Consider the following 23,718-nt stretch of genomic DNA (forward strand, 5'->3'; position numbering starts at 1 on the left):
AACTATTTTTTTTAAAAAAATAAAATTACCTGTAAAAGTGTGATATATCCTACAAGTTGCATTGCATTGCTCTTTGACGTATCATTCAAATTCTCATACATATGGACCAGTGCAGTAGCTCTCAATGCGTAACTTCCATTCTACATCAGGTCATGAAATGCTACCAAGAATACCACATGAACGTGTGTGACACTCTTGTTAGCAAAGACTATGTAACCTACCAGATGTAACAAATATGCTCGAGTTGCTACAGTCCACCGTGTTGCGTCAAATTTGCTCTGATATATGTCTCGCAGCCAGGATAGCCGAACATATGCCCCATGACATTGTACTGTCTCAGCTCTGGCCTCTTCAGAACTCACTTCAAGCAATTCAACTAAGAGGAGGGCGACATCATCCACATGAAGAGCCTCAAAGCTATGGAAGACGCCTGTAATGGGTAGATGTAGCAACGATGTCACATCATTCAAGGTGATAGTCACCTCTCATACCGACAGATAGAAACTACTAGTTTCCTTATGCCACCTCTTTGCAAAAACAAATATAAGTTCCCGATCACCAGTGTCCAGTGAACATGCGATCAGATGACTTAATCTTGTGGCTGCCATTAAGCGTTCAATCTGTGGAACAAGCTTGCCAAATTTCTCTACCTCCCTTCCATGAGAGGACAACTTCAACTTAGGACGTTCCTGAAAATAAAATTTTTAATCATTATAACAATAATAACAAATAGTTATGAAAATATTATTTCTATCAGAATATAAATACCTCTCCATTCCAAACTATTAATACCACATGATGAACATAGTCCATCAAAACTGATGTGTCGTGGGGCTCGCTTGGAAAACCCTCGACATCAGTAACTACATCATCAACAGCTACCTCTATAGGCTCTTCATGCACCTCATCAGTCGCATGATCCACATGCTCAACATCCTCAACAATAGGTGCAACTTCTCGTTGCCTACATGCAGATGTTGTAGGCCTTTGCTGCTTGAGGGCTTCACTCGCATCACAACTCCCTAAGGCTCTTCCTATAACCCTACCTAAAGTCTAACCCAAACCTCCGTCGTAATCATAATCTGCACATTAAAATAGTCATAACAATTAATGTCATTCTTCAAATAGTATTTCACTTTCATTAATATATATTTACCAATTTATTATTTAACTTTTTAAATACTTTTACATATTCATAAATCAATATATAATTTTTTTAAATATTTATAGACTACATATCACTAATTCTAGTAAACTTAAATATATGATAAAAATCTTACAAATAACTATTTCAAATTTAAAAAATAATTAATTTGCATAAACAAATAACAAAAAAATATAATTTATTGAATTAAATAATTATTACTAGCCAACTTAAAAAAACAAATTTAATTAATTAATTAAAATTAAATAAATTACCAATTCGTATAAGTCATATAGGTTGCCAATCCGTATGATTTATACAGATCCCCAACCACACCCAACAATGACAATGGCAACACACAAACAACGACAGAGACGAAGAGCTACTTACGCCACAGAAGGAGAATACGACGACGATTGCAATGGAGTGACTGGTGAATGAAGGAGATAGTGACACAAACTGTACAAACAACACGAGGAAGAAGGAGAATGAGAAGGAAGGGTTTTTAAAATTAATGTGAAGGACATTTTTGCCACTTCACATTATTTGCTGGGTGCAGCAGCATTTCTGCTGGGTGCAGAAAGCAAAGGCCGTAAATAGGAGAAGCATATATATAACAGCGCCGCCCATAGAAAAAGCATATATATAAGTAGCCGCACCGTATACAGCCTCCTTCCTTTTCCACTCACTGTTAGTAGCAGCAATGGCGAAGGGTGAAGACGCTTTGATTCGAAAGAAGAATAAAAAGCTTCGAAAGAAGAACAGCAGCGGCTCTTCCTCTGTCTCCGCCAAGGTTGCCGCCGTTATCGCCGCCAAGAAGCGCCGCAAGGCCGGTAAACGCCGCATGTGCCAGGTACAAAACCTATCATCACTCCTTTTCTTTTTGCAAAATGTTTTCTTTTTAGTTAATTTTTCATTTTGGTGATTTAGTTTCGTTTTCTTGTTTGATCTCTTGTGCTTCACTTTTGTATTATTCTCGTTGCAGAATGTTAGTTAGCTCTGTTTGGGTAGTTTTTTCAATAAGCATTTATATGGAGGAATAAGTATGCGGACTGTTTGGCAAATGTGAGACTCAACTCTTCTGGTTTCTCCAGATGGAATGAAATTCCTCATTTTATTAGACAAACCTATGTTAGGGATAGGATTGACCTTCCTAATTATAGGTTTCGTTAATTTTGTTTTTGCTCTTTCATGGGTTTTGGTCTCATCCCCCCATGATCTTTTTTGTTTTTCTTTTTCCTTTGATTGATAAATTTCTGTTGGCTAGTTACAGAGGATTCATAGTTTACAGGATGGCAACATAATTGGGATGTCATATTTCCATGAGGATGGGCTTGCCTTCATTTAAGAAAACAAAAAAATTAGCTTTTGGAGAAGCTAAATGAGAGAGTTTATGTGAATTACTTATGCATAAGTTAATTGTGGGGGAAATTTAATTCATTTTACAATGGCTTTCTTTTTCTTATAATTACCACAGCCATGCTTTCACTCTCTGGTTCTTTCTTATTCTTTTTTAACTGTCTTGATTATATTATATATTATTGCCTTGCATTCCTTGGCTGTGGTTCTGACTTTTGTGGAAAAATGACAGAACTATGGCTTATAAGGGTTTTTTTTTGGTTGTCTTTGTTCAACACTTATGTCTATATTTAATATAAGTTATCCTAGGCTAGTACCCGCACATGTGCATGTTGTATGTGTAGTATTATTTCAAAAGTTTGGAAATTGCATGAATACATTTTTTTTTGTTGCTAAAACACAATCAGAATTGACATGCATTGAAATACATGCTGAGACATTTGCAATGATTAATGCAATGTCTCATGTCAGTATAAACTTGGTTTGAAGTTTGATAATGATTTAGCCTTTTTGGTCTTTATCTTTTGTTACCTGCATAGTGAGGTTCATAAATGATTATCTTCTGTAAACTGTACGCTTAGAGCCCCTCATCACCTATCATTTTTGGGAACAAAAGTACAGATTTTATCAGTTACTATTGACTATTGATGTACTGGTTGAAAATTTCTAATTGTCCCTCATTGTAATGGATAACTTAGGTTATTAGATATGATACACAATATTGGTGATTTGAACTGTTGGGTTGAAAGCAGTTTAATGTATTGTTTTCTTTGTTGAGTATGTTAATAAAGCATTGGTGCTGTTATTTCCATAAGCATTTGCTGAATTGTATTTATTGTGATTTCTTCTTGACTTCAGTAAAATAAGAATTGTACAAGTGATTTTTTTTCATGATATTAAAGGGGATGTGCTTTAGTCTACCTACTCTGGATGATCCCTTCAATGATCGAGGTGGGAAAGAGGAAACCAAAACAAAGGGTCCTAAAAAGAAATCCCATTCAAAACCAAAAGACAAGATGGATCATCTTAATGGGAAGAGTGCAGATGGAAAGAAAGGCGCAGTTGGTGGGAGGAAAATTGCAAGGGAATTGAATGATTTACAAAGGGAAAATGAGTCTGTCACAGCCAGCAATAATCTTACTCATAAATGTATCATTAACTCAGAAAGGAAAAATATTGATATGACTGAGATGGCTCATCTTTGCGGTACCAAACAGCGTGATTGTGACATTTCAGAGTTCCCTTCTAAGTTTATTTTTTGGTGTTTGAGTTCCATTGAAAATGCATTGCGACATGGTGATGCCTACACTGATGGAGAGGGTAACTCTTTCTTTTTGAATCCATGGGGATTAGAATTTTTGAAGTGTTATTCTACAGGGAAAGATCTGATAGAAACCAGTGGAACCTCTGCTACTGCTGAGCAAATTGCATGGATGGTTTCTGGTGCAGCTGATACTTTTGTCAGAAAAGAGAAAGAAGGGTTGTCCTTTCCCGGGCCTTTTCTTTTATTCCTTGTACCCTCCCAAGAAAAATCTACCCAGGTTAGTTAAATTTCCTCAAGTGCTTACAATTTCATTGCTGGTTCTTTGGGTGTTTTTCTCTCCTTGTATAAAAATCACTTTACTGACATGTACACCCAACATGTCTTCCCTCCTCCCCTTTTATTCTCAAAAGGAAATTGAGTCATGGGACCCCATAGGTTTTTTCATCTTTAAATTTGATGTTTGATTTGAAGCTTGACATTGTTATTAGGGATTCTGAATTTGATTCTTTTAATTATAAGATTATATATTGAATGACATTGCATTTTATTCTTTCATAATCAGTTAAACTGTTTATAATGAAAAAGATCTATGTACTTAGTCATTTAGTGATTTAATCTGAATGTCACCTAGACAGTTCATAATAGTTCACGATATGACCTTTTCTTGTTCTATTCAATAAAAGTCAATATTAACAAAACGGAAGAAAGTTTCACAAATTTCTTCATTGCTTGTTTCTAGTGGGATGGGGCTATTGTTGTTGTTTGCTTCATTGCTTGTTACAGTGGACCTTTACAAACTACTGACTTGTTTGTTATATCTTTGATTCTAAAAATTCAAAATTGATCCACAGGTTCGAACAGTTTGCAAGCCTTTAAAATCTGTTGGAATACATACAGTGAGTATTCATCCAGGTGCTTCCTTAGATCATCAGATTCAAGGGTAATTGTTGAAATTTCATTTTCTTTTTTTTTCCTTGCATTGCACAAGATATTGATGTGTGTGATGACTGTGATCAAAAGGGCACAATATACTCAGATAATAGGGAATCTTTAGCATTGATAATTTTGTTTGGTAAGGTAAGGCACACTGGTTCTCATTCATTCAAGTTTATTGTCCTTTATTTAGCTTTATTTAGGTACACAGAGGAACTGGCTAGAAAGAGTAAGGGAAGTGTTGTGGTGTGCAGTCACTAGGACATCGGCTATTAGGGGTAGTGTGATAGAGACTTAGGTATTATGGGGTTCCTAAATCCCACATCAAGTTTGAGTAGTATTTGGATTACTTAAGTGGCTTGGTTCTTGACAGCTAGCATTTAAGGGAGGATTTTTTAAGTTAAGCCTTAAGATGAAATTCTAATATGGTATTAGAGCCTATCTTAAATTCATTGTTGGAAAATCACCTTAATTTTGGTCACCATCCCTCCTTAATTGCAGCCTCTTTGGGTTTGGGTTGCCTTGATTGCATCCTCGAGGGGTTTGTTTGTCTCACGTCATCTAGAGATATGACTTAAATATAGTTTATAAAGCTTGGGTAATCATCACCTTACAATTCAGTTTTTGGGGGTTGAGTTAAGCTGTAAATTCAAATTCTAATAATATTTGTAGTGTTTTCAGGGTAATTTTAAGTGTAACTACCAGCCTTTATAACATAGGATTGAATCACTCAATCACTTTGATACATCCATGATTTAGGAGAAGTCATTGAATCATTAACCGACCATGAATGGGTGTGAGCCATTTTTGTCATATTTCTTACACACAAATTGTTGACATCTTTGTCTTCAATCTTATGTGCATGTGCAAGTTTATGTGAGAGTCAATGCAGTACCTGTGTAAGTGGTTTTAATTTGTATGTGTGTATTCTCTTTCTTTTATAGAATAGGAAATTATATTAAAGAAACAAAGTAGGGGAGCACATCTGTTGATGGTAAGCTATCCTGCTAAAAGAAACAAGAACAATCTAAACCCAAGCAAGAAGTGCACAGTTGTCATATTTCTTTTATATAAATTGTAGTCATCCTTGTCTTGAATCTCTCTTATCTGCATGTGTCAAAGGAAATCCCTAAGGACATACAATAAGGAAGCCAAAATGGTCATCTTCCCTTAGAGGATACTGAGGTAGTGATTGACCCTTCACCCTTGTCAAAAGTTCTAGATTTTATTCCTATCATAAGACTCTAAATAACAACATACGTTGTACAATGCCATAAGGACTTGATAGGAACTCATATGAAACAATGGAATGTAGCTCTTTACAATATGGAGGATCCATCTTGATTACACTGAAGAACTGAAAAAAAAGATAGAAACACCTGTAGGTATTTGAGGGTTTTCAAATCTACAAGCCCAAAGGGCCCAAAACTCTTCACACAGTTTCTTCTCTCCTCTCCTAGATCTATCTCTACTTTCTCTATCCTTACACCTAACCAATTTGGCAATGCCCTCTTCTCTCCTTGCCATGCAGGCAAGCCAAGCCTGCTACAACCCTATATAGTGCTATAGTGCAAGTAATAGTCATGAATCCTCTGACAGATTTTCATTTCTTTCCCTTTTCCGAACTCTTCCAAAAAGTGGTTGTATCTATCTTGCAGGACAGAGGTAACAACAAGAGAATAAGAATAAGATAAGATATCCAATTGGAAATATGTGGTTCCTAAGTCAAATCATGTAGTGAATATATTACAAGAAGAGAATATGATCAGATATTAACAAAAAAAAGAAAAACTATGAGAGATAGGTTTATTTGAGAAAAGATAAAAAAAAGGGTTCAAGAGAGTGGGATAAGATATCCACTTAAAGAAAGAAACTAACAGATATTGGGGGGGGGGGGGGATACAAGATACTAGGATAAGAAATCCACTTAGATTAAGTCAGAGAGAGAAGTGTAAGGAGAAGATCTCTTACTTCGCATGAGAAAAAATGTGGTGAAATTTTCTATTACATTACATGAGGGGGACAAAGCTTTAAAGACAATTCAACACTGAAGTAATATACACAATTTTGAAATTTAGCAAGGGGGCATTTGTCTGGGTCTGTCCCTGCCCACTAGGTGAGGAAAAAAACCTTATTTATGAGAAAGGAAGACCGAGTTAGATAAGACAACCGAAAGAGTTAAACAAAAAGAAAACAATGAGCCAAAGCAGGGAAATGCAGTGCATATTTGCCTAATCGTTGTACTTCTTAGCAAGGGAATTGAAACTCCTTTGGAAAAACAATGTGCAGAATACCAATGCAAGGCCTTAAACACTAACTTATGCCCCAACACATCATATGTAAGGGCAAAGAGATGCCCTTTTTGCATCTGACTGCACCTGATAAAGCAAAAGCAATACACAGTCAGAAAAGCTTTCACCTTTCTTATTCTTTCTTAAACATTTAAAATGCAAATGGCTCCTAGGTTGATGGAATTGATGCATCCAATATTGACCAAGAAACATAAATTTTTTTTTTTTGCTCAGCAAAATTAGGTATATATTGAAATGAAATAGTACCAGAGGTACTAGAGATACAACTATTGAAATAAATGTATAGCTGGTTCTTGTGTATACACAGACCCAAGCTATTACCCATATAGTTATTACATGATTATAGACCACCCTTCCCCACCTAGCTAATGAATGCTTCCTTTAGGTTTGAGGACCATTGATTGAAATGTACAGCGAAATCCTTCTCCATAGATTTGATCCACGTCCATAGTACGAGTACTGCATCATCCATAAGCTGATTGCTCTGTTTACAAGCAGCTGAGGGGGTGTTTGGAAGAGCTTATAGAGAGCTTATGAAAATAGCTTATGACTTCCATAAGCTTTTTTTTAGCTTATTCCAAATTGCCAATATGCTTCTTGATGTAGTTTATCAAAATCTCTTTTTAACTTATTCGGACAAGTTTATGGTATAAGATATTGTGCGATTGAATAAGTGCGTAGTTAAGTTGTTTACCTAAATGAACCCGAAATTAGTTTTGCAAATAACTCAAAATAACAATGAGGTCTTTTGTCCAATCAAACAATTTGACTTTGGAATCACGAATTACTTGTTTGGCTTATGATGAAAATACATTTTCTCATTAAGAGTAAGAAAAAGGAAATAAACATAATAGTAGAATAAAGTAAAACAAGGGATTCTAAAAGATTCATTAATTTCTCTATATTAGAATATTAGAGCATGTATTGTATAACTGTATAAACAGTTTTGTAATTTTGTGTACTTGTAAGGGCTGTTAGCCTTTGCTAACAACACTTCTCTAGCATTAGATATCTGATAACAGATTAGTTAGTTCAGTTAGTTTGTTAGTTAATTCAGTTAGCCTTTGCTATTAGTTAGTTAGATTCTGTTACTGCTAGTGTAAAGGTTCAGAGGTCTACATATACCTCTCATTGTAACCAACTCAGATTAACTTTTTATTCTAGTAATAATATTAGTCTTTTCTCTCAATTTTCTCATCTTCTCAAACACTTTCTCACCTTCTCAAACACTTTATCACTTAGATTTATCAAATATGGTATCAGAGCCTAGCACGCGCGACAAGATTGATTTCGAGAGTGTGGACTGCAGCCAAACAAGAAGTGTTTGGTCCTGAACTTCCCAAGCTTCATACTCAGGATTCACACGATCTGCAATTTATGTGCCTTGATCACTGGTTCTACATGTTGTCGCCAGTGAAGGTAGTTTGAATCATCGAGCTTCTCGGCAACGGTGTTTGGGAACGACTGAAATACAAGATTTGAAGGTGCGGAAGCCATGGATACTCAAATCTTGAATGATAACTACAAAGGATAGGCTCTCCATACCATTTTAGAATCTTTAGAATGTAAGTTTAGGTCTAACTCAATTCTAAAAGTTAGCTCAAGGGGTGAGGGTTGCCCTTCACTTATATACTCTAACTTGGCTTTATCTTTAGCCGATGTGGGACTTGGGTTTTTCCCAATACACTCCCTCACACCCAACACTTCTTGGGCTTGGTGCGTGGATAACATGTTGGGTGGCCCTTGGAATTAATATTGGATATTCTTTGGTACCAATTTTGTCATACCCTTTATCGCTCTCTTTAACAAGGATCCTGATTTTCAATTCCTTAAAACATTTCGTTGTGCTTGTTTTCCCTTGTTAAGACCTTATCATGCACATAAACTTGATTTTAGATCTCAAGAATGTTTATTTTTAAGGTATTCTTCATCTCATAAAGGTTACAAATGCCTGTCTCCTTCTGGAAGAATATACATCTCCTAAGATGTGTTGTTTAATGAATTGAGATTCCTTTATTCTGATCTTTTTCCCTCCTCTTCTAATTCAGTAAAAAATCTTGACTCTTATTTCACTCTTACTTCTAATCTATCTCCACCTTTAGTAGTCACTACATCTCAATTGTCTCAGCCATCTCCCTCTCATTCTACTTCTTCACCTCTTGTTCCTCCTGGTTTTTCCACTAATCCAATTCATTCACCTACAATTCCTCTTCTTGAATCTCATTCACTCACCCCCTTTGAATCCACATCTGTTCATCCTCAAACTTTACAGTCCACAACCATTAATACATCCTCCTTTGAGTCTCCTTTAGTACCAAGCTCTATACCAGCTAACGCACATACCATGCAAACAAGATCCAAATCTGGAATTCACAATCCTAAACTACATCTTTCATTATTTCTTACTCATTCTGAACCTTAAACTGTGAAGCAGGCTTTGGAAAGTGCATATTGGCTTGCTGCCATGCAACAAGAATATGATGCTTTGTTGAAAAATAAAAGTTGGGACTTAGTTTCTTTACCTTCTAATAGACTATTGGGTGCAAATGGGTTTTCAGAGTAAAGAAAAATGCTGATTGTTCCATCAACAAGTTTAAAGCAAGGTTGGTAGCAAAGGGGTTTCATCTAGTTCATGGCTTTGACTTTCATGAGACCTTTTCTCTTGTAATCAAACCTGCCACTATTCGTGTTGTTCTTAGCCTTGCTCTGTCACATGGGTGAGAGTTATTTTAGCTTGATGTAAATAATGCTTTCTTAAATGAGGTTCTTGAAGAATCTGTATTTATGACAACCTCCAGGTTTTGAAGTTGCAGATAGATCCCTGGTCTGCAAGCTAAATAAAGCTCTTTATGGCTTGAAACAAGCTCCAAGGCAGTGGTTTGATAAGCCGAAATCTACTCTACTTCAGTTTGGATTTGAAGGGAGCAAATGTGACACTTCTCTTGTCATCTACACGCAACAGGTTCATATTGTTTATCTTTTGGTCTATGTGGATGATATAGTCATCACGGGTAGTTCAACCTCTCTAATTCAGCAGCTCACAACCAAACTTCACACTGCATTCTCTCTCAAACAACTAGGTCATTTGGATTATTTCTTGGGTCTAGAGATTAAATATCTCCCTAATAACTCTATATTGATGACTCAGAGTAAATACATTTGAGACTTACTTTTCAAAACTCACATTACTGAAGCTTATTCTATTTATTCTCCAATGGTATCTAATTGCAAACTATCTCGACATGGTATTGATATTTCTCATGACCCAACTTTATACAGATCAGTGGTTGGTGCCTTACAATATGCTACTCTCACTAGGTCTGAAATCAGCTTTGCTGTCAGTAAGGTTTGTCAATTTATGGTTGCACCTCTAGACTCTCATTGGGCAGTAGTGAAAAGAATATTATGGTATCTCAAGGGCACTTCATCTCGTGGATTACTTCTTCAACCTGCTCTTGCTACAAGGCCTTTGGTTATCCATGCTTTTTGTGATGTTGATTGGACACCTCAGGGGCTGCAATATTTCTTGGTCCAAACGTAATATGATGTAGTTCCATGTGGAGTTTGTAGGCCTTGAATCTTCTTTATCAATGGAGTCCTTTGCTTCTTGAATTTAGATGTCAGCGGAATAGAGAAGGAAAAAAGATGATTAGAGATATCACTTCAAGGAGAAGATGAGTTAAGAAGAAGCTCACCACCATAGGAAGCCATGGATAAGAGTTTGAAGGTAGGAAAAGATGAGTAGAGGGAGAGGGAGAGAAGGGACACAAAATTTTGTGTCTCAAATGAGGTCTAAACTTTGAAGTGTAATACTCAAATGATCAAAGTTGAAAAAAAGCACACACATGATCTCTATTTATGGCCTAAGTGTCACACAAAATTGGAGAAAAATTAGAATTTCTATTCAAATTTCTCTTGAATTTGAAATTGAATTTGTGGAGTCCAATTTTGGAGCCAAAATTTCACTAATTATGATTAGTGAATTTTAGCTATGGTTCAACCCACTAATCCAAGATCAAGTCCAAGATTCTCCACTAAGTGTGCTTAGGTGTCATAAGACATGTATAAAGCATGAAGGACATGCACAAAGTGTGACTATATGATGTGACAATGAGGTGTAGCAAGCAAATGCTCACCTCTCTCTCTCTCTAAAATTTAATTGGATCGGGTTTCTCTCAATTCAATTAAATTTATTTTCCAATACACACATCAAATATTCACTTAATGCATGCGAAATTACAAAACTACCCTAATACACAAACTATAGTCTAGGTGCCCTAAAATACAAGAGTTGAAAAATTTTACATTTTTAGGGTACCCTATCTACATTATGGAGTCCTAAATACAAGGTCCAAAAATAATGAAACCTTAATCTAATATGTACAAAAATAAGTGGGCTCATACTTAGTCCATGAGCCCGAGATCTACCCTAAGGCTCATGAGAATCCTAGGGCCTTCTCTTACATCTCTGGTCCAATCTTCTTGGAGTCTTCTATCCAATGCGGGTAAGATTGCATCATAATATCTTGGTAATCCTGCAAACAAAAATTTAATTGGATCGGGCTTCTCTCAATTCAATTAAATTTATTTTCCAATACACACATCAAATATTCACTTAATGCATGCGAAATTACAAAACTACCCCTAATACAAAAACTATAGTTTAGGTGCCCTAAAATACAAGAGTTGAAAAATTCTACATTTCTAGGGTACCCTATCTACATTATGGAGTCCTAAATACAAGGTCCAAAAATAATGAAACCTTAATCTAATATGTACAAAAATAAGTGGGCTCATACTTAGTCCATGAGCCCGAAATCTACCCTAAGGCTCATGAGAATCCTAGGGCCTTCTCGTACATCTCTGGTCCAATCTTCTTGGAGTCTTCTATCCAATGCGGGTAAGATTGCATCATAATATCTTGGTAATCCTGCAAACAAAAAGTCACAGCTAGATCCAGCACTGAAGCTGAATATCGCAGTTTAGCTCAAACTTTCATTGAGTTGGATTTATGCTCTCTTAACAAAATTACAAGTACCATTCACTACTCCCGTGCTTTTCTGTGACAACGGAAGTGCTGTATCCATTGCTCATAACCCTGTGTTCCACAGTCATACAAAGCACATGGAAGTTGATGTCTTCTTCGTTAGAGAAAAAGTTCTGGTCAAATAGCTTTCAATTGTACATATTTCAGCCTTAGATTAATGGGCTAATGTGCTGATGAAGCCTTTTTCTTCAGCAATAGAGACAAACTCAATGTAAAGAGTATTTGTTTTGAAAACTCTTCCCCTTGAGTTTGAGGGGGGATATTAGAATATTAGAGCACGTGTTGTATAACTGTATAAACAGTTTTGTAATTTTGTGTACTTGTAAGGGTTGTTTTTCCTTTGCTAACAACACTTCTCTAGCATTAGATATCTGATAACAGATTAGTTAGTCTGTTAGTTCGGTTAGTTTGTTAGTTAATTCAGTTAGCCTTTGTTGTTAGTTAGATTCTGTTACTACTAGTGTAAAGGTTAAGAGGTTTGTATATACCTCATTGTAACCAACTCAGATTAACTTTTTAGTCTAGTAATAATATCAGTCTTTTCTCTCAATTTTCTCACCTCCTCAAACACTTTATCACTCAGTTTTATCAAATACTCTATTACATAATTGTAAATGTGAAATCTCCTGAGAATATTAGAACTCTAAATATGCAATCAAGATTTTAATGAATTTTATAAAAAATAAAAATATGTATTTTTGGTGAATTATGTAAAGCATACACTTGAAGGGAGCATTTGATTTGCTAAAAAATGAAGGACAAAACGGTACAATAATGAGTAAATAGGCATTTTGGTCCCTAACTTTTGGCCCCTTTTGCAAATTAGTCCCTATCTTTTTGAAATGTAAAAAATAGTCCTTATCTTTACATCCGTTATGCAAATAAGTCCTTATCGTTAAAATCCAATTTCCACTGTTAGTCATATGTCTATGTGGCAAGTCTTTGTCCATGTAAGCAAACCCATGTGACAAGTCTTTGGACTGAATTGAAAAATTATGATAAGTTAGGATAAAAACCATTCAAAAATTAAGTAAACCCATTTTCCCCAAAACGGTTTCACTGCCTTAGACTACGATTGCATTGGGTTTTTTCAGTTTCATTATCCACTCCAAACTTCTTGCGTTGCCCAAACACATAGAACAACAATGGTGACAATAATGAGAGTCGCAGCACAAACCCAGACACAGTTACAGTTGAAGAAACACATGATAGAGGGTTTCGGTTCCAAATACATGGAATTAAAATGGGTAAGGCGAAGAACAAGCAAAAGCTCTCAGCTTGAGAAGCGAAGAAGCTATCATCAAAACCACCTTTCCCAATTTACATTTCCACCAACCCACGCCATGTGGACCCGCACCATCTCCGAGACCTCTTCGCTGATTGCAACCACTCTACCCACCGATTCCCTACCCGACTCGAACCCATGGATATCCGCAAGCTCTGCATTGCATTGTCTCACAGTGTCGTTCTTGTCTCTGTCTTCTGCAACCCTCAACATGTAAACGGCGTTTTCCTTCAGAATTCATCGTCGTCTTCAATCGCGGATATCTTCATGCCGGTTTCTCCCACGAATCTTCAAGGAAAAGAGTCAAGCTGCATTGTATAAATAACAATGAACAAGATTGTTGCTTGATCAGCTACAGGAGGTTCAACATTGCCATTTTTTAAGTCATCTCATTGTAGATCTGAATTCAACTGATAGATAGGTAAAACATGTAATTGCAAGATTTTTTTCCCATGCTTTCAGTGCAAACATGGGAAAACTTGTGGCTTCTAGTCTCTGGAAGAATACATTTTTGTACAAAGCACAACCGAATATGGAATAAATTGCCAAAATTGTCTGTCTAAAGATGTGTCTTCACGTTAGTCCGTTAAAATTTTGTTTCTCATATCAGTCTCTTGTAAAATGTATCTTTATTCTTTATTAAAGACTAAAGTGGTGTGACAAATATAAATAAATTTGATAACGGATTTGTCTTTTTGAGAGACTAATTTGGTAAAAAAAAAAAATCTTCAGAGAACTATTGTAAAGGTGTTTGCACCCGCCTATTTTTTTTTTCTGAGGTAGTTAGTTTTTACTTTTTACCTTTGCATATGCCCACCTAATACGAGTGTAGAAGATTCCTGTCTGGCTGTGATAATGCACTTATAACAAGGGGGGAAAAAGTTAGCATCATGGCATGAGCCATGAGGGTACCCCCAAACGGAGTTTTGGTATAAAAAAAATTCTGATATCAAAGTAAAGTATCCTTCGAAACGTAAAACACGTTCATTTCTTTTGCTGCCCAACCCTTATCTAAAGAAGCTTACAGAAGACATCATCCCTTGAACATCTCATTTTTTCTTTCCTGCACTTTCTATGGGGATTATATGGGTGGAGGTCTGCTTGATATCTGCACATGGACTCCAGCTTTCAACCTCACTTTGGAAGCGTCAATGGTTTGCTGTTGGGTGGATTGATCATAACAACAAATATTGCACCAAAGTTGTTAATTCTGGGAATGCAAATCCTGTATGGAGAACCAAGTTTGTCATTCCTGTTGATGACTCGGTGTCAAACATCCAAGATTTGGCCCTGAACGTGGAAGTTTACAGTATAGACCCCGTTTTCTTCACGGAAAAGCTTCTAGGCTCAGCAACAGTTTTTCTAAGAGAGTTTCTTGTCAAGCGGGTAAAAAATTCTGAGGTGTCAAAACCAAGGCAAGAGGAAGTTGGAAGATACCAATTACGAAAGAAAAAATCCAGCAAACCAAGAGGTTTCATTGATATTTTAATTCATATTTTTGACAAAAAGAAAGCCAAATTCCCACCCAGGTATATTTTTTTTTTGATCAGCAAAAATAAGTAATTATATTAATGAAGTACCAGAGGTACTCTAAAGTACAGATATAGGGGTCAGATTTTTGGTTCCATGGCAGACTTAATGTAGTCTAACATAGAACCAATCTCTGGGTACAAAAATATAATAAACTCTAGTAACAGTCTAACATTACACCCTGAGCTACCTACTAAAACCACTTGTAATGTTACTAGACCAGTGGTTGTAATGGGTAACAAAATCCTTCTCCAAGTTTCGAAGCCATGTCCATAACAAAAAAACTGCATCGTCCATCAGTTTGGTAGCGTCAAATGTATCATTAGCAAAGATGATTTTGTTCCTGTGCCGCCAAATAGTCCATGTCAGGGCTAACCACCACCATTTCCATCTATTGGTCCTTATCCCAAGATTCACTCCAAAAATGTGCTGGAGGAAATGCTGTTTTGGGTTCATTGGGAAGGCCCCTACCATGTTCACCCAAGACCATGATGCCCACCAAACTGGTATGACCTTGCTGCAGTGAAAAAACAGGTGCCCTTCAATCTCATCCGTACTTCGGCAAAAAGGGCAGCTGCTGTCATTTACCTCTATATGTCTCCGCTGCAAATTAGCTTTTGTCGGGAGTCTATTGTTGAGTAGCCGCCATGCGAATACAGAAATTTTAGATGGGATCTTGAGATTCCATAATTCTTCAAAGGTGCTGTCATGACTCTCCTCCGCTGACTCAGCCAACATCATTTTGTATGCGCTTTTTACAGAATAATGGCCAGTTGGGTCTGCTGTCCACAACCATTGATCTGCTGTGTGAGGCTGAATTGACTTTCCTTCAATATCTTCTAGAAATGATACAGCCATATGTATTTCACTGTCGAACAACGATCTCCTCCACCTAAAGTCCCACACCCATCCTGAATCTTGCTGAAACCCCATCTGCTGAATAAGTTTATTTTGCTGACAGGATATGATGAACAGCCTGGGGTACTTAGTTAGTAGGGAGCCCTCACTGTCCAGCCAATTATCCTCCCAGAACTTAATCTTGTCTCCACGTCCAACCCTCCATGAAATTGCACTTTGTAATGCGTGACCGTGTTGTGGATGTTGGAGAGCCAGCTTTAGGTCCCTCCACCATATGGACTCGATGCTGTCTCGTGATGCTTCATTCAATTGTCTCCAGCCACCATACTTGGACTCTAACACCCTGACCCACAGTTCCCCTTGATGCTGGAACAAGTTCCACTTCCATTTTGCGAGTAGTGCCAAGTTGAATGTTGGTATGTCCTTGATTCCGAGTCCCCCTTTCTCCTTTGGTATGTCCTTGATTCCGAGTCCACCCAGGTATATGATAATTTCATATTTCACAACCTATTAATGTAGCTGCTCTTCTACATCTACAATCATAATTTTTTCTCTCCTTTCAGTAAGCTATTATTTCAGCGAGCTCTTATAAGTTATAATCACCTATTCAGTTGTCATCTTATAAATACAGCGGGAAGTATGCTTTACTTGTGTTGTTGAAAACTGCCTGATACCTGAGAAAAATAAAGGACTTAACAGAATAGAAGATAGAATATTCACATACCCCACTAAAATCACCTTCTCAGCATTTAGTAATTTAATGAAGTGAAGGGTAGCAAGCACAGAATAATAGAATATTCACATACCCCACTAAAATCACCTTCTCAGCATTTAGTAATTTAATGAAGTGCAGGGTAGCAAGCACAAAAAATGCCATCGTTTGTTGTGATTGTGAGTAGCATAGTTTGGAGATATTAGAGGAGAAGGATGTGAAAATGTAGAGATATTGCAGCGATGGGATAAACAAAGAGTAGAAGTAGAAGGGGTAAGCAAACCCAGTTCCCCATAACACATCCCTATCCTTACCATCATCACCTCACCCCAATTGCTCCAATTTCCTATCAGCTCAAGCTTTATGCTTTTCAAACGGATATAATACAATACAACTACCAGCAACACTGAAATAAGTAAACAACAGTGCCACGGAAAGCTGACAGTATTACACTAACTAGTTTTGACCAGAAACAAGATATTTAAGGAAAATGTTATGAATATATGATATTTGATCAAGTTGAGCATCATTCTATTGTTCTGCAAAGTAATTGACAGTAGATAGACCCAAATCAAATTTCAAATGAAAAACTTGAGGAACTGCAAAATAACTGACAATAACAACAAAAACTTGAGGAACTTCATTCACAATATTTCTTCAGCAAAACAATACTTATAATATCAGAAGATGCTACTACAAATTTTTCCTAAAATATATTCCTCCTAAAACTAACATTATAATTAAAATTGAAAAACCTAACAACACAATGTTTGTTAAATTTCTCTTTTTCTTCTGCAATGCTTCAATTTGTAGGTTCAAATCAGCCACTATCATTGATTCTCTTGTGACAGAAGAAGATTAGAAACTTGGTTTTCTTCTTCAACCCATTGAAAAAATTGACAGTTATTTAGGTCTTTTTGGGGCAATTCACAAGTATAGAATAACCTTCCTGAGTTCTTCCTTGTTCTTGCAGTTCGAATAGCTGCACGTCTTCCATGGTGGCATAGGCGAATGGTTTTACCAGAAAATGCAAAAGAACTACCACTTGCAGACATGGGGAAATCAAAGCCCACTAGGAAGAAGATGGAGTGAGGGGAGGAAAAAGATGGAGCGAGGGGGACAAATAAGACCAGGGAGAAACACACACACTTAAGACTCCACCATGTTGGAATTGAGAGGAGAGAAGCTTTAGAAACCCTAATTTGAGGAAGAAGAAGCAAGTGAAGAAGAAAATATTTGATAACTTTTTAAATTTTGCATTAAAGTCCAGTCTACATGTCACATTTTGGGACAATTTGTCACGTTGGATAGTCTATGTGACACTAAAATTGCCAATAATGCACCTCACTAACGCGTTACTTTTAAATTTAACGACAAGGACTATTTTGCAAAACTTATGCAAAGATAGGGACTATTTTTTACATTTCAAAAAGATAGGGACTAATTTGTAAAAAGGGTCAAAAGTCAGGGACCAAAATGCTTATTTACTCGTACAATAACACTTGTTCAATGTTTGACTAAAAAAATTGTCATGAGACAACACAAAAAAAAAACGAAGCATAGGACAAAGTCTAAAATTCTTGTTACTCACCAAACCACATGACAACTTTTTCCATAGCATATGTTATGAAAGTCAAAATTATACCACTTTTTCTTTATTGTGGTAAGCCACTTCTTTCACTCCCACATCATTCAATTACGTTGTGTATTTGGTCTGGCATGTGCAAAATTACTTGCTATTAGTCCCAGTAAGAAATCCCCATCTTCTCTATGATTTCTGGACAGTCAAATAACTGGCTGGCTACTTGTCTAGCCTGAGAATTCCATTACAAGAGATACCAATTAGGGAGATCCTATGTGGTGTGCAAGGCTGCACAATATTATTTTGATGCTAATTTTAGTAATTACTGCGGTTCAATTGATTTAATTTACTTTGGAAAGATCCTTTGATTTGCATGTGACATTGTAAAGAGAAACATGTCCCTGTCGGTGGAATAAATAGTAAATCCAAGGATATACATGAAAGATATAATTGTTTGCACAAATATTTTGGGCATGTGAATGCACATAATTGTTTTAATGTTTTATTGACTTACACTTTATGGTATCCAACTTCTTATTCAACATTTGTTTTGTTTTCAACAGTCTGAAAACTTGTGAGCCTGAGTTTCTTGTTTCTACTCCTGAGAGGCTATTGGAGCTTGTTTCTACGAAGGCAATTGATATTTCTGGGGTATCCATGCTGGTAGGTAGCCTTTTCTTCCAATGCCCCATTTATACAATCTTTTCTCTTTCGGTTACTATCTTATGCTTATTCCTTGTTATTGTATGTTAAATAATTTTTAACAGCAAGCAATCAGGAGGTTGAAATATGATAATACAAACTTTTGTTTTCAGTTACACTGTATATGTCATCTTTCTTAAACGGAAATTTGCAAGCACAATTCAAATGGTTTATATGTAATAAATTGGTTTCTGTAATTGTGTGTTGTATCACACAAATGATCCTTCATTTATAGTGAAATTGATTACAAAGGAAACATAATATTCCCTAATAATGATTATAATCCCTAATGATGGAACCCTAATTTGCGGATTGAATTTTTAGCATCAACAAATTGGAGAATCTATTTGGGACTTTCTGAAATTGGAAAAAATAAAAAAGAAAAAGACAGAATTAGAAATGGAGATGGAAAGAACAACGCCACAATCTTGGAAGATTAATAACTTGAGAATGATTCGTCACAAAGAATAGAATTCTTTGATAAGAACATAAGGTTCCACACAAGAACCAAGAGAGACATTCTCTCAATTGTGTCTAATATGAAATTTCATCAAAAGCTACCAACAAGTGTTCAAAGAATCTATTTATAACTCTTGTTAATAACCCCAAATTAGGCCCAAGGCCCAATAACTAATCTAATAATCAAAAGACTTGAAAATAACAATAAAAAGGTAACTGTCCATCACAGGTCCAAAAATAAGCCCAAATATATATATATATATATATATATATATATATATATATATATATATATGAACAGAATTTAAGTACCAGGGGTACTATGTACATAGATAGGATTCCATACACATGGTTCCTCAGTGAAACTAATATAGTTTGATTAGGAACCATATTATGGCTACATATGTAATACAATTGCCAGAAATCCAAGCAAAACTACCCTCTACTGATACATAAAGCCTTGTCGAATGTGACTTGATCATTGATTAAAGTGAATTGTGAAATCTTTCTCCAAGTTTCTAAGTCAAGTCCAGATTAAGAATATTGCATTCTCGAACAACTTATTGCCATTGAAAGGTGCATTGGAGAATATAATTCTATTTCGCATCTGCCAAATGGACCATGCTACAGCCATCCACCACCATTGCCATCTCTTGACCCTTATGCCATCCACCTGAACAAATGAATGTTGGAGGAAATGATGTCTTGGGTTTGATGGAAACACTTTTAATATTCATCCAAGACATAGTTTCCCACCAGATAGGCTGGATCTTCATGCAATGAATGAATAAATGGGAAGCCTCCTCCTCCATACAACCACAAAAAGGGCATGACAAATCCATGATCTGCACTTGTCTCCTCTGCAAATTTTTCTTTGTTGACAGTCTATCTCTAAATAATCTCCACGCAAATACAGCAATCTTACTAGGGATCTTTAATTTCCATAACTCCTCAAAACAATCCTCCTTACTTCCAACTGCTCCCCCCTCCCATAACAACTGATAGGCACTATGAGTAGAATATGTGCTTGATGGGTGTCCTATCCACTCTCATTCATCATCTCCTTGTTGCTCTATGGTCATGCCTTCAACCTCTCCAAGGAAACTGATAGCCGAATCAATTTCACAATCGAACAATGGTCTTCTCCAGGTAAAGTGCCACTTCCACCAATTATCCTTGTGAGATCCCAGTTGTCGGATAGTCTGGTGTTGCTGTGATGAGATGAGGTAAAGTCTAGGATATTTTTCTGCTAATGATTCCTCCTGACATATCTACCTATCCTCCCAGAATTTAATTCTATCTCCAACTCCTACCTTCCATCTAAATCCATCTTGGAGAACCCTTCCCTGGTATGAATGATGTACAACCCTTTTTAAATCCATCCTCCATGCTGACTCGTTGGCTGCCCTACCTGCTTCCTCCAAAACCCTCCATCCACCATATTTAGACTCCACTACTTTAGCCCAAAGTTCCCCTTGGTTCGGTAAAAGATGCCACTTCCATTTGCTTAGGAGAGCGAGATTAAAAGTGTTGATGTCCTTGATGCCGAGCCCTCTCCTTTCTTTTGGTAAGCACATTGTCTCCCGCCTAATCCATGCAATCTTGTTTTGGTCAGAATCTCCTCCCCATAGGAATCTACGTTGTATTTTCACTAGCTTATCCACCACTGATTGAGGCACCCTGAAAAAGGAAAAGAAATAGATAGGAATTGATGTTAGTACTGATTGTATTAATGTCACTCTCCCCCTAAACGAAATGTGCCTTTGCTTCCATTTTGCTAGTTTTCTCTTACATTTTTGGATAATCGAATCCCACATCTGACACTACCTCGGGTTGGCCCCTATGGGTATACGAAGATAAACAAAAGGAAAAGCCAGCAAACTACAGTCCAGATAATTGGCCGCATCTTGCTTCCATTGATCTGTTACTCCGAAAGCTCCAAAACAGTTCTTAAAAAATTGATCTTTAAGCCAGAGACCAGCTCAAAAGACCTTAGGATAACCTTTATAGCTTCAACATTCTCCTGAGATGGTTCCCCAAAAAAGATTGTGTCATCCGCATACTGTAGGATGCTGATGGGCACATTATTGGCACCAACTAGGAAGCCCTTGTACAGGTTTTCCTTAATAGCTCTCCTATCAACCTAGTCAAACCTTCGACAACAATATTAAATAGGAAAGGTGTGGGTCCCCTTGCCTGTCGGGCTACCATTCACCAGAATAGAAATAGATGCAGATTTCACACACCCTTCAATCCACTTGACCCATTTCGGACTGAAACTTGTTCTCTTCAGCATATATAGCAAAAAATTCTATGAGACTGAGTCATATGCCTTTTCATAATCCACTTTGAAGATAAGGCATGATTTATTACTCCTCTTGGCTTCATCTATCACCTCATTTGTTATGAGTGCACTATGAAATAAATGTCTCCCTTCAGTGAAAGCAGATTGGGCCTCGTTGATGATAGATGGCATCACCTTCTTCATTCGTTTAACCAATAGTTTCGCCACAATCTTATACATACAACCTATAAGAGAGATAGGTCGATAATCGTTCAAGAGATGTGGATCAGACACCTTGGGGATTAATGCTAAGAAGGATGCATTACAACCCCTAGGGAAAACACCATTGGCATGAAATTCATCTAAAAAGCGAAGCACATCTGGTTTAAACAACTGCCAAAACTTCTTTATGAACTTGAAGTTGAAGCCATCAGGCCCTGGGCATCGGTCACTTCCACAATCCCAAATAGCTTGCCTTACTTCCTCCTCTTGAAAAGGGGCCACCAACATACTATTCTGATGTTGGTTGATGGTCTGAAAATTAATACCATCAAGCCTGGGCCTGCAATAATCTGGTTCTTGAAATCTTTGTGAAAAGAAAACCTTGACTTCCTCCTTCACCTTATGTGGCTCATCTATCCATGTTCCATCAAGCATGACCCCTTCTAGAGAATTATTCCTGCGGTTAGCACTAATCAACAGGTGGAAGTAGCGTGAATTGCAATCACTCTCTTGGATCCATCTTGATCTTGCTTTTTGCCTCAACATAAATTCATGAGCTTGGGCCGCTACCCATAGGGCTTCCTGTAATTGTCTCCTCTTCATGCCTTCTTGTAAAGATAGCTGCCTCTGAATTGTGTCTTCCTCTAGTTTATTTAGTTCAGACTCAATCTTTTTGACCTTTTTGAAGGTATCACCATACTGTTCCTTGTTTCAACTCTTCATCCTTTGTTTTAATCTCTTAAATTTATCTTTGAGCACAAATCCTCCCTAACCTGATTGCTGATGAGATGTCCAACATTGATGAACGAGTTCCTTGAAGGAATTGTCTGATAGCCAACAGTCCAAAACCCTAAAAGGTTTAGGACCCCAATCAATAGCCTTAGATCGAAGTAGAATTGGACAATGATCTGAGAAATTTCTGGTAAGAGTAGTTTGGAAGCTTGCAGGCCATCTTCCAAGTCACTCTGGGGATACCAGAAACTTGTCCAACCTGCTCCTTGAAGCATCATTTGGTTTGTACCAAGTGAACTTTCTACCCAGTCATGGTACCTCAAGAACCTCCATATCATCTATCCATTCATTAAATTCATTGATGTTGCTATTTGCAAATACCCTTTGGCAACTGCCAAATCTTTCATCAAGGTCCCTGATGGAATTAAAGTTGCCCAAGATGCACCAAAGCCCCCTTGACACTGCTTCTTTTAGCTGCTTTACGGTATCCCAGAGAAGTCTCTTATTATGGATGTCACATGGTGATTAGATGGTAACTATGTTGACCTGCTGTGCTTCTCTGATCCATTCCCTCACCAAGAGAATAAAACCATTTCCAATAACTTTCCTCTGAAGCTTAAATAATTTTTCACACTACGCACAATATACCACCTGCTGTGTTAGTAGCAGGCTGAATCTCCCATGAAACCTCTACATCCCCCCATAACGCCTGACACATAGCATTGTCAATCATTTCTTTCTTTGTTTCTTGAAGACAAGACATATCCGCAGCCTCCATCTTTCTCAATCTTCTAATTGCTGCCCATTTTACACCCCTCCCCAAACCCCTAACATTGTATGAAACTATATTTATTGACTCCTTATGCTATCTCCCCGCCTTTCCGCTTCTGTCCTGTCCCTTTCTTCCATCTGCTTAATTTTTTCAATGATTATTTTCTGCTCCTCCACACCTGAAACCTCCACTTGTTTAGCCTTGCTCCAGATATGAACTACCTCTTGATTGTGCTGGATTTCGGATTCTGAATTTGCACCTAAATCTCCATTTTGAATAATAAGGGATATGCTCTGATACCATCTTAAGATTCTTTGAATGTAAATTTAAGCCTAACTCAATCCCAAAAGCTAGTGCGAGGGGTGAGAGTTGCCCTTCACTTATATACTCTTAAGTGACTTTATCTTTAGCCAATGTGGGACTTGAGTTTTTTCCAATACAAAATATGCAGCTAATCAAATCTTATAATTATGGGATTTAAATCCTATCTATAAAAGGAAATAAAATATATAGTGGGATTT

General features: G+C 36.9%; 1 protein-coding gene and 1 pseudogene across 1 annotated transcript in view; both read left to right on the forward strand.

Moving 5' to 3' along the window:
* The first annotated feature begins 1,786 nt into the window (after positions 1-1,786).
* Positions 1,787-23,718, forward strand: part of LOC100809099 (pre-mRNA-processing ATP-dependent RNA helicase prp5) — a 31,937-nt gene continuing 10,005 nt past the window's right edge. Inside the window, exons 1-4 of the mRNA XM_003518981.5 lie at positions 1,787-1,997; positions 3,406-4,044; positions 4,619-4,707; positions 18,590-18,689. Of these exons, the coding sequence (XP_003519029.1) occupies positions 1,848-1,997; positions 3,406-4,044; positions 4,619-4,707; positions 18,590-18,689 (978 nt within the window). The 5' untranslated portion in view covers positions 1,787-1,847. The remainder of the gene's footprint in view (positions 1,998-3,405; positions 4,045-4,618; positions 4,708-18,589; positions 18,690-23,718) is intronic.
* LOC102668212 (uncharacterized) lies at positions 11,804-13,886 on the forward strand (annotated as a pseudogene).

This window comes from Glycine max, chromosome 2 (assembly GCF_000004515.6).
Source record: "Glycine max cultivar Williams 82 chromosome 2, Glycine_max_v4.0, whole genome shotgun sequence".
Lineage (NCBI taxonomy): Eukaryota > Viridiplantae > Streptophyta > Magnoliopsida > Fabales > Fabaceae > Glycine > Glycine max.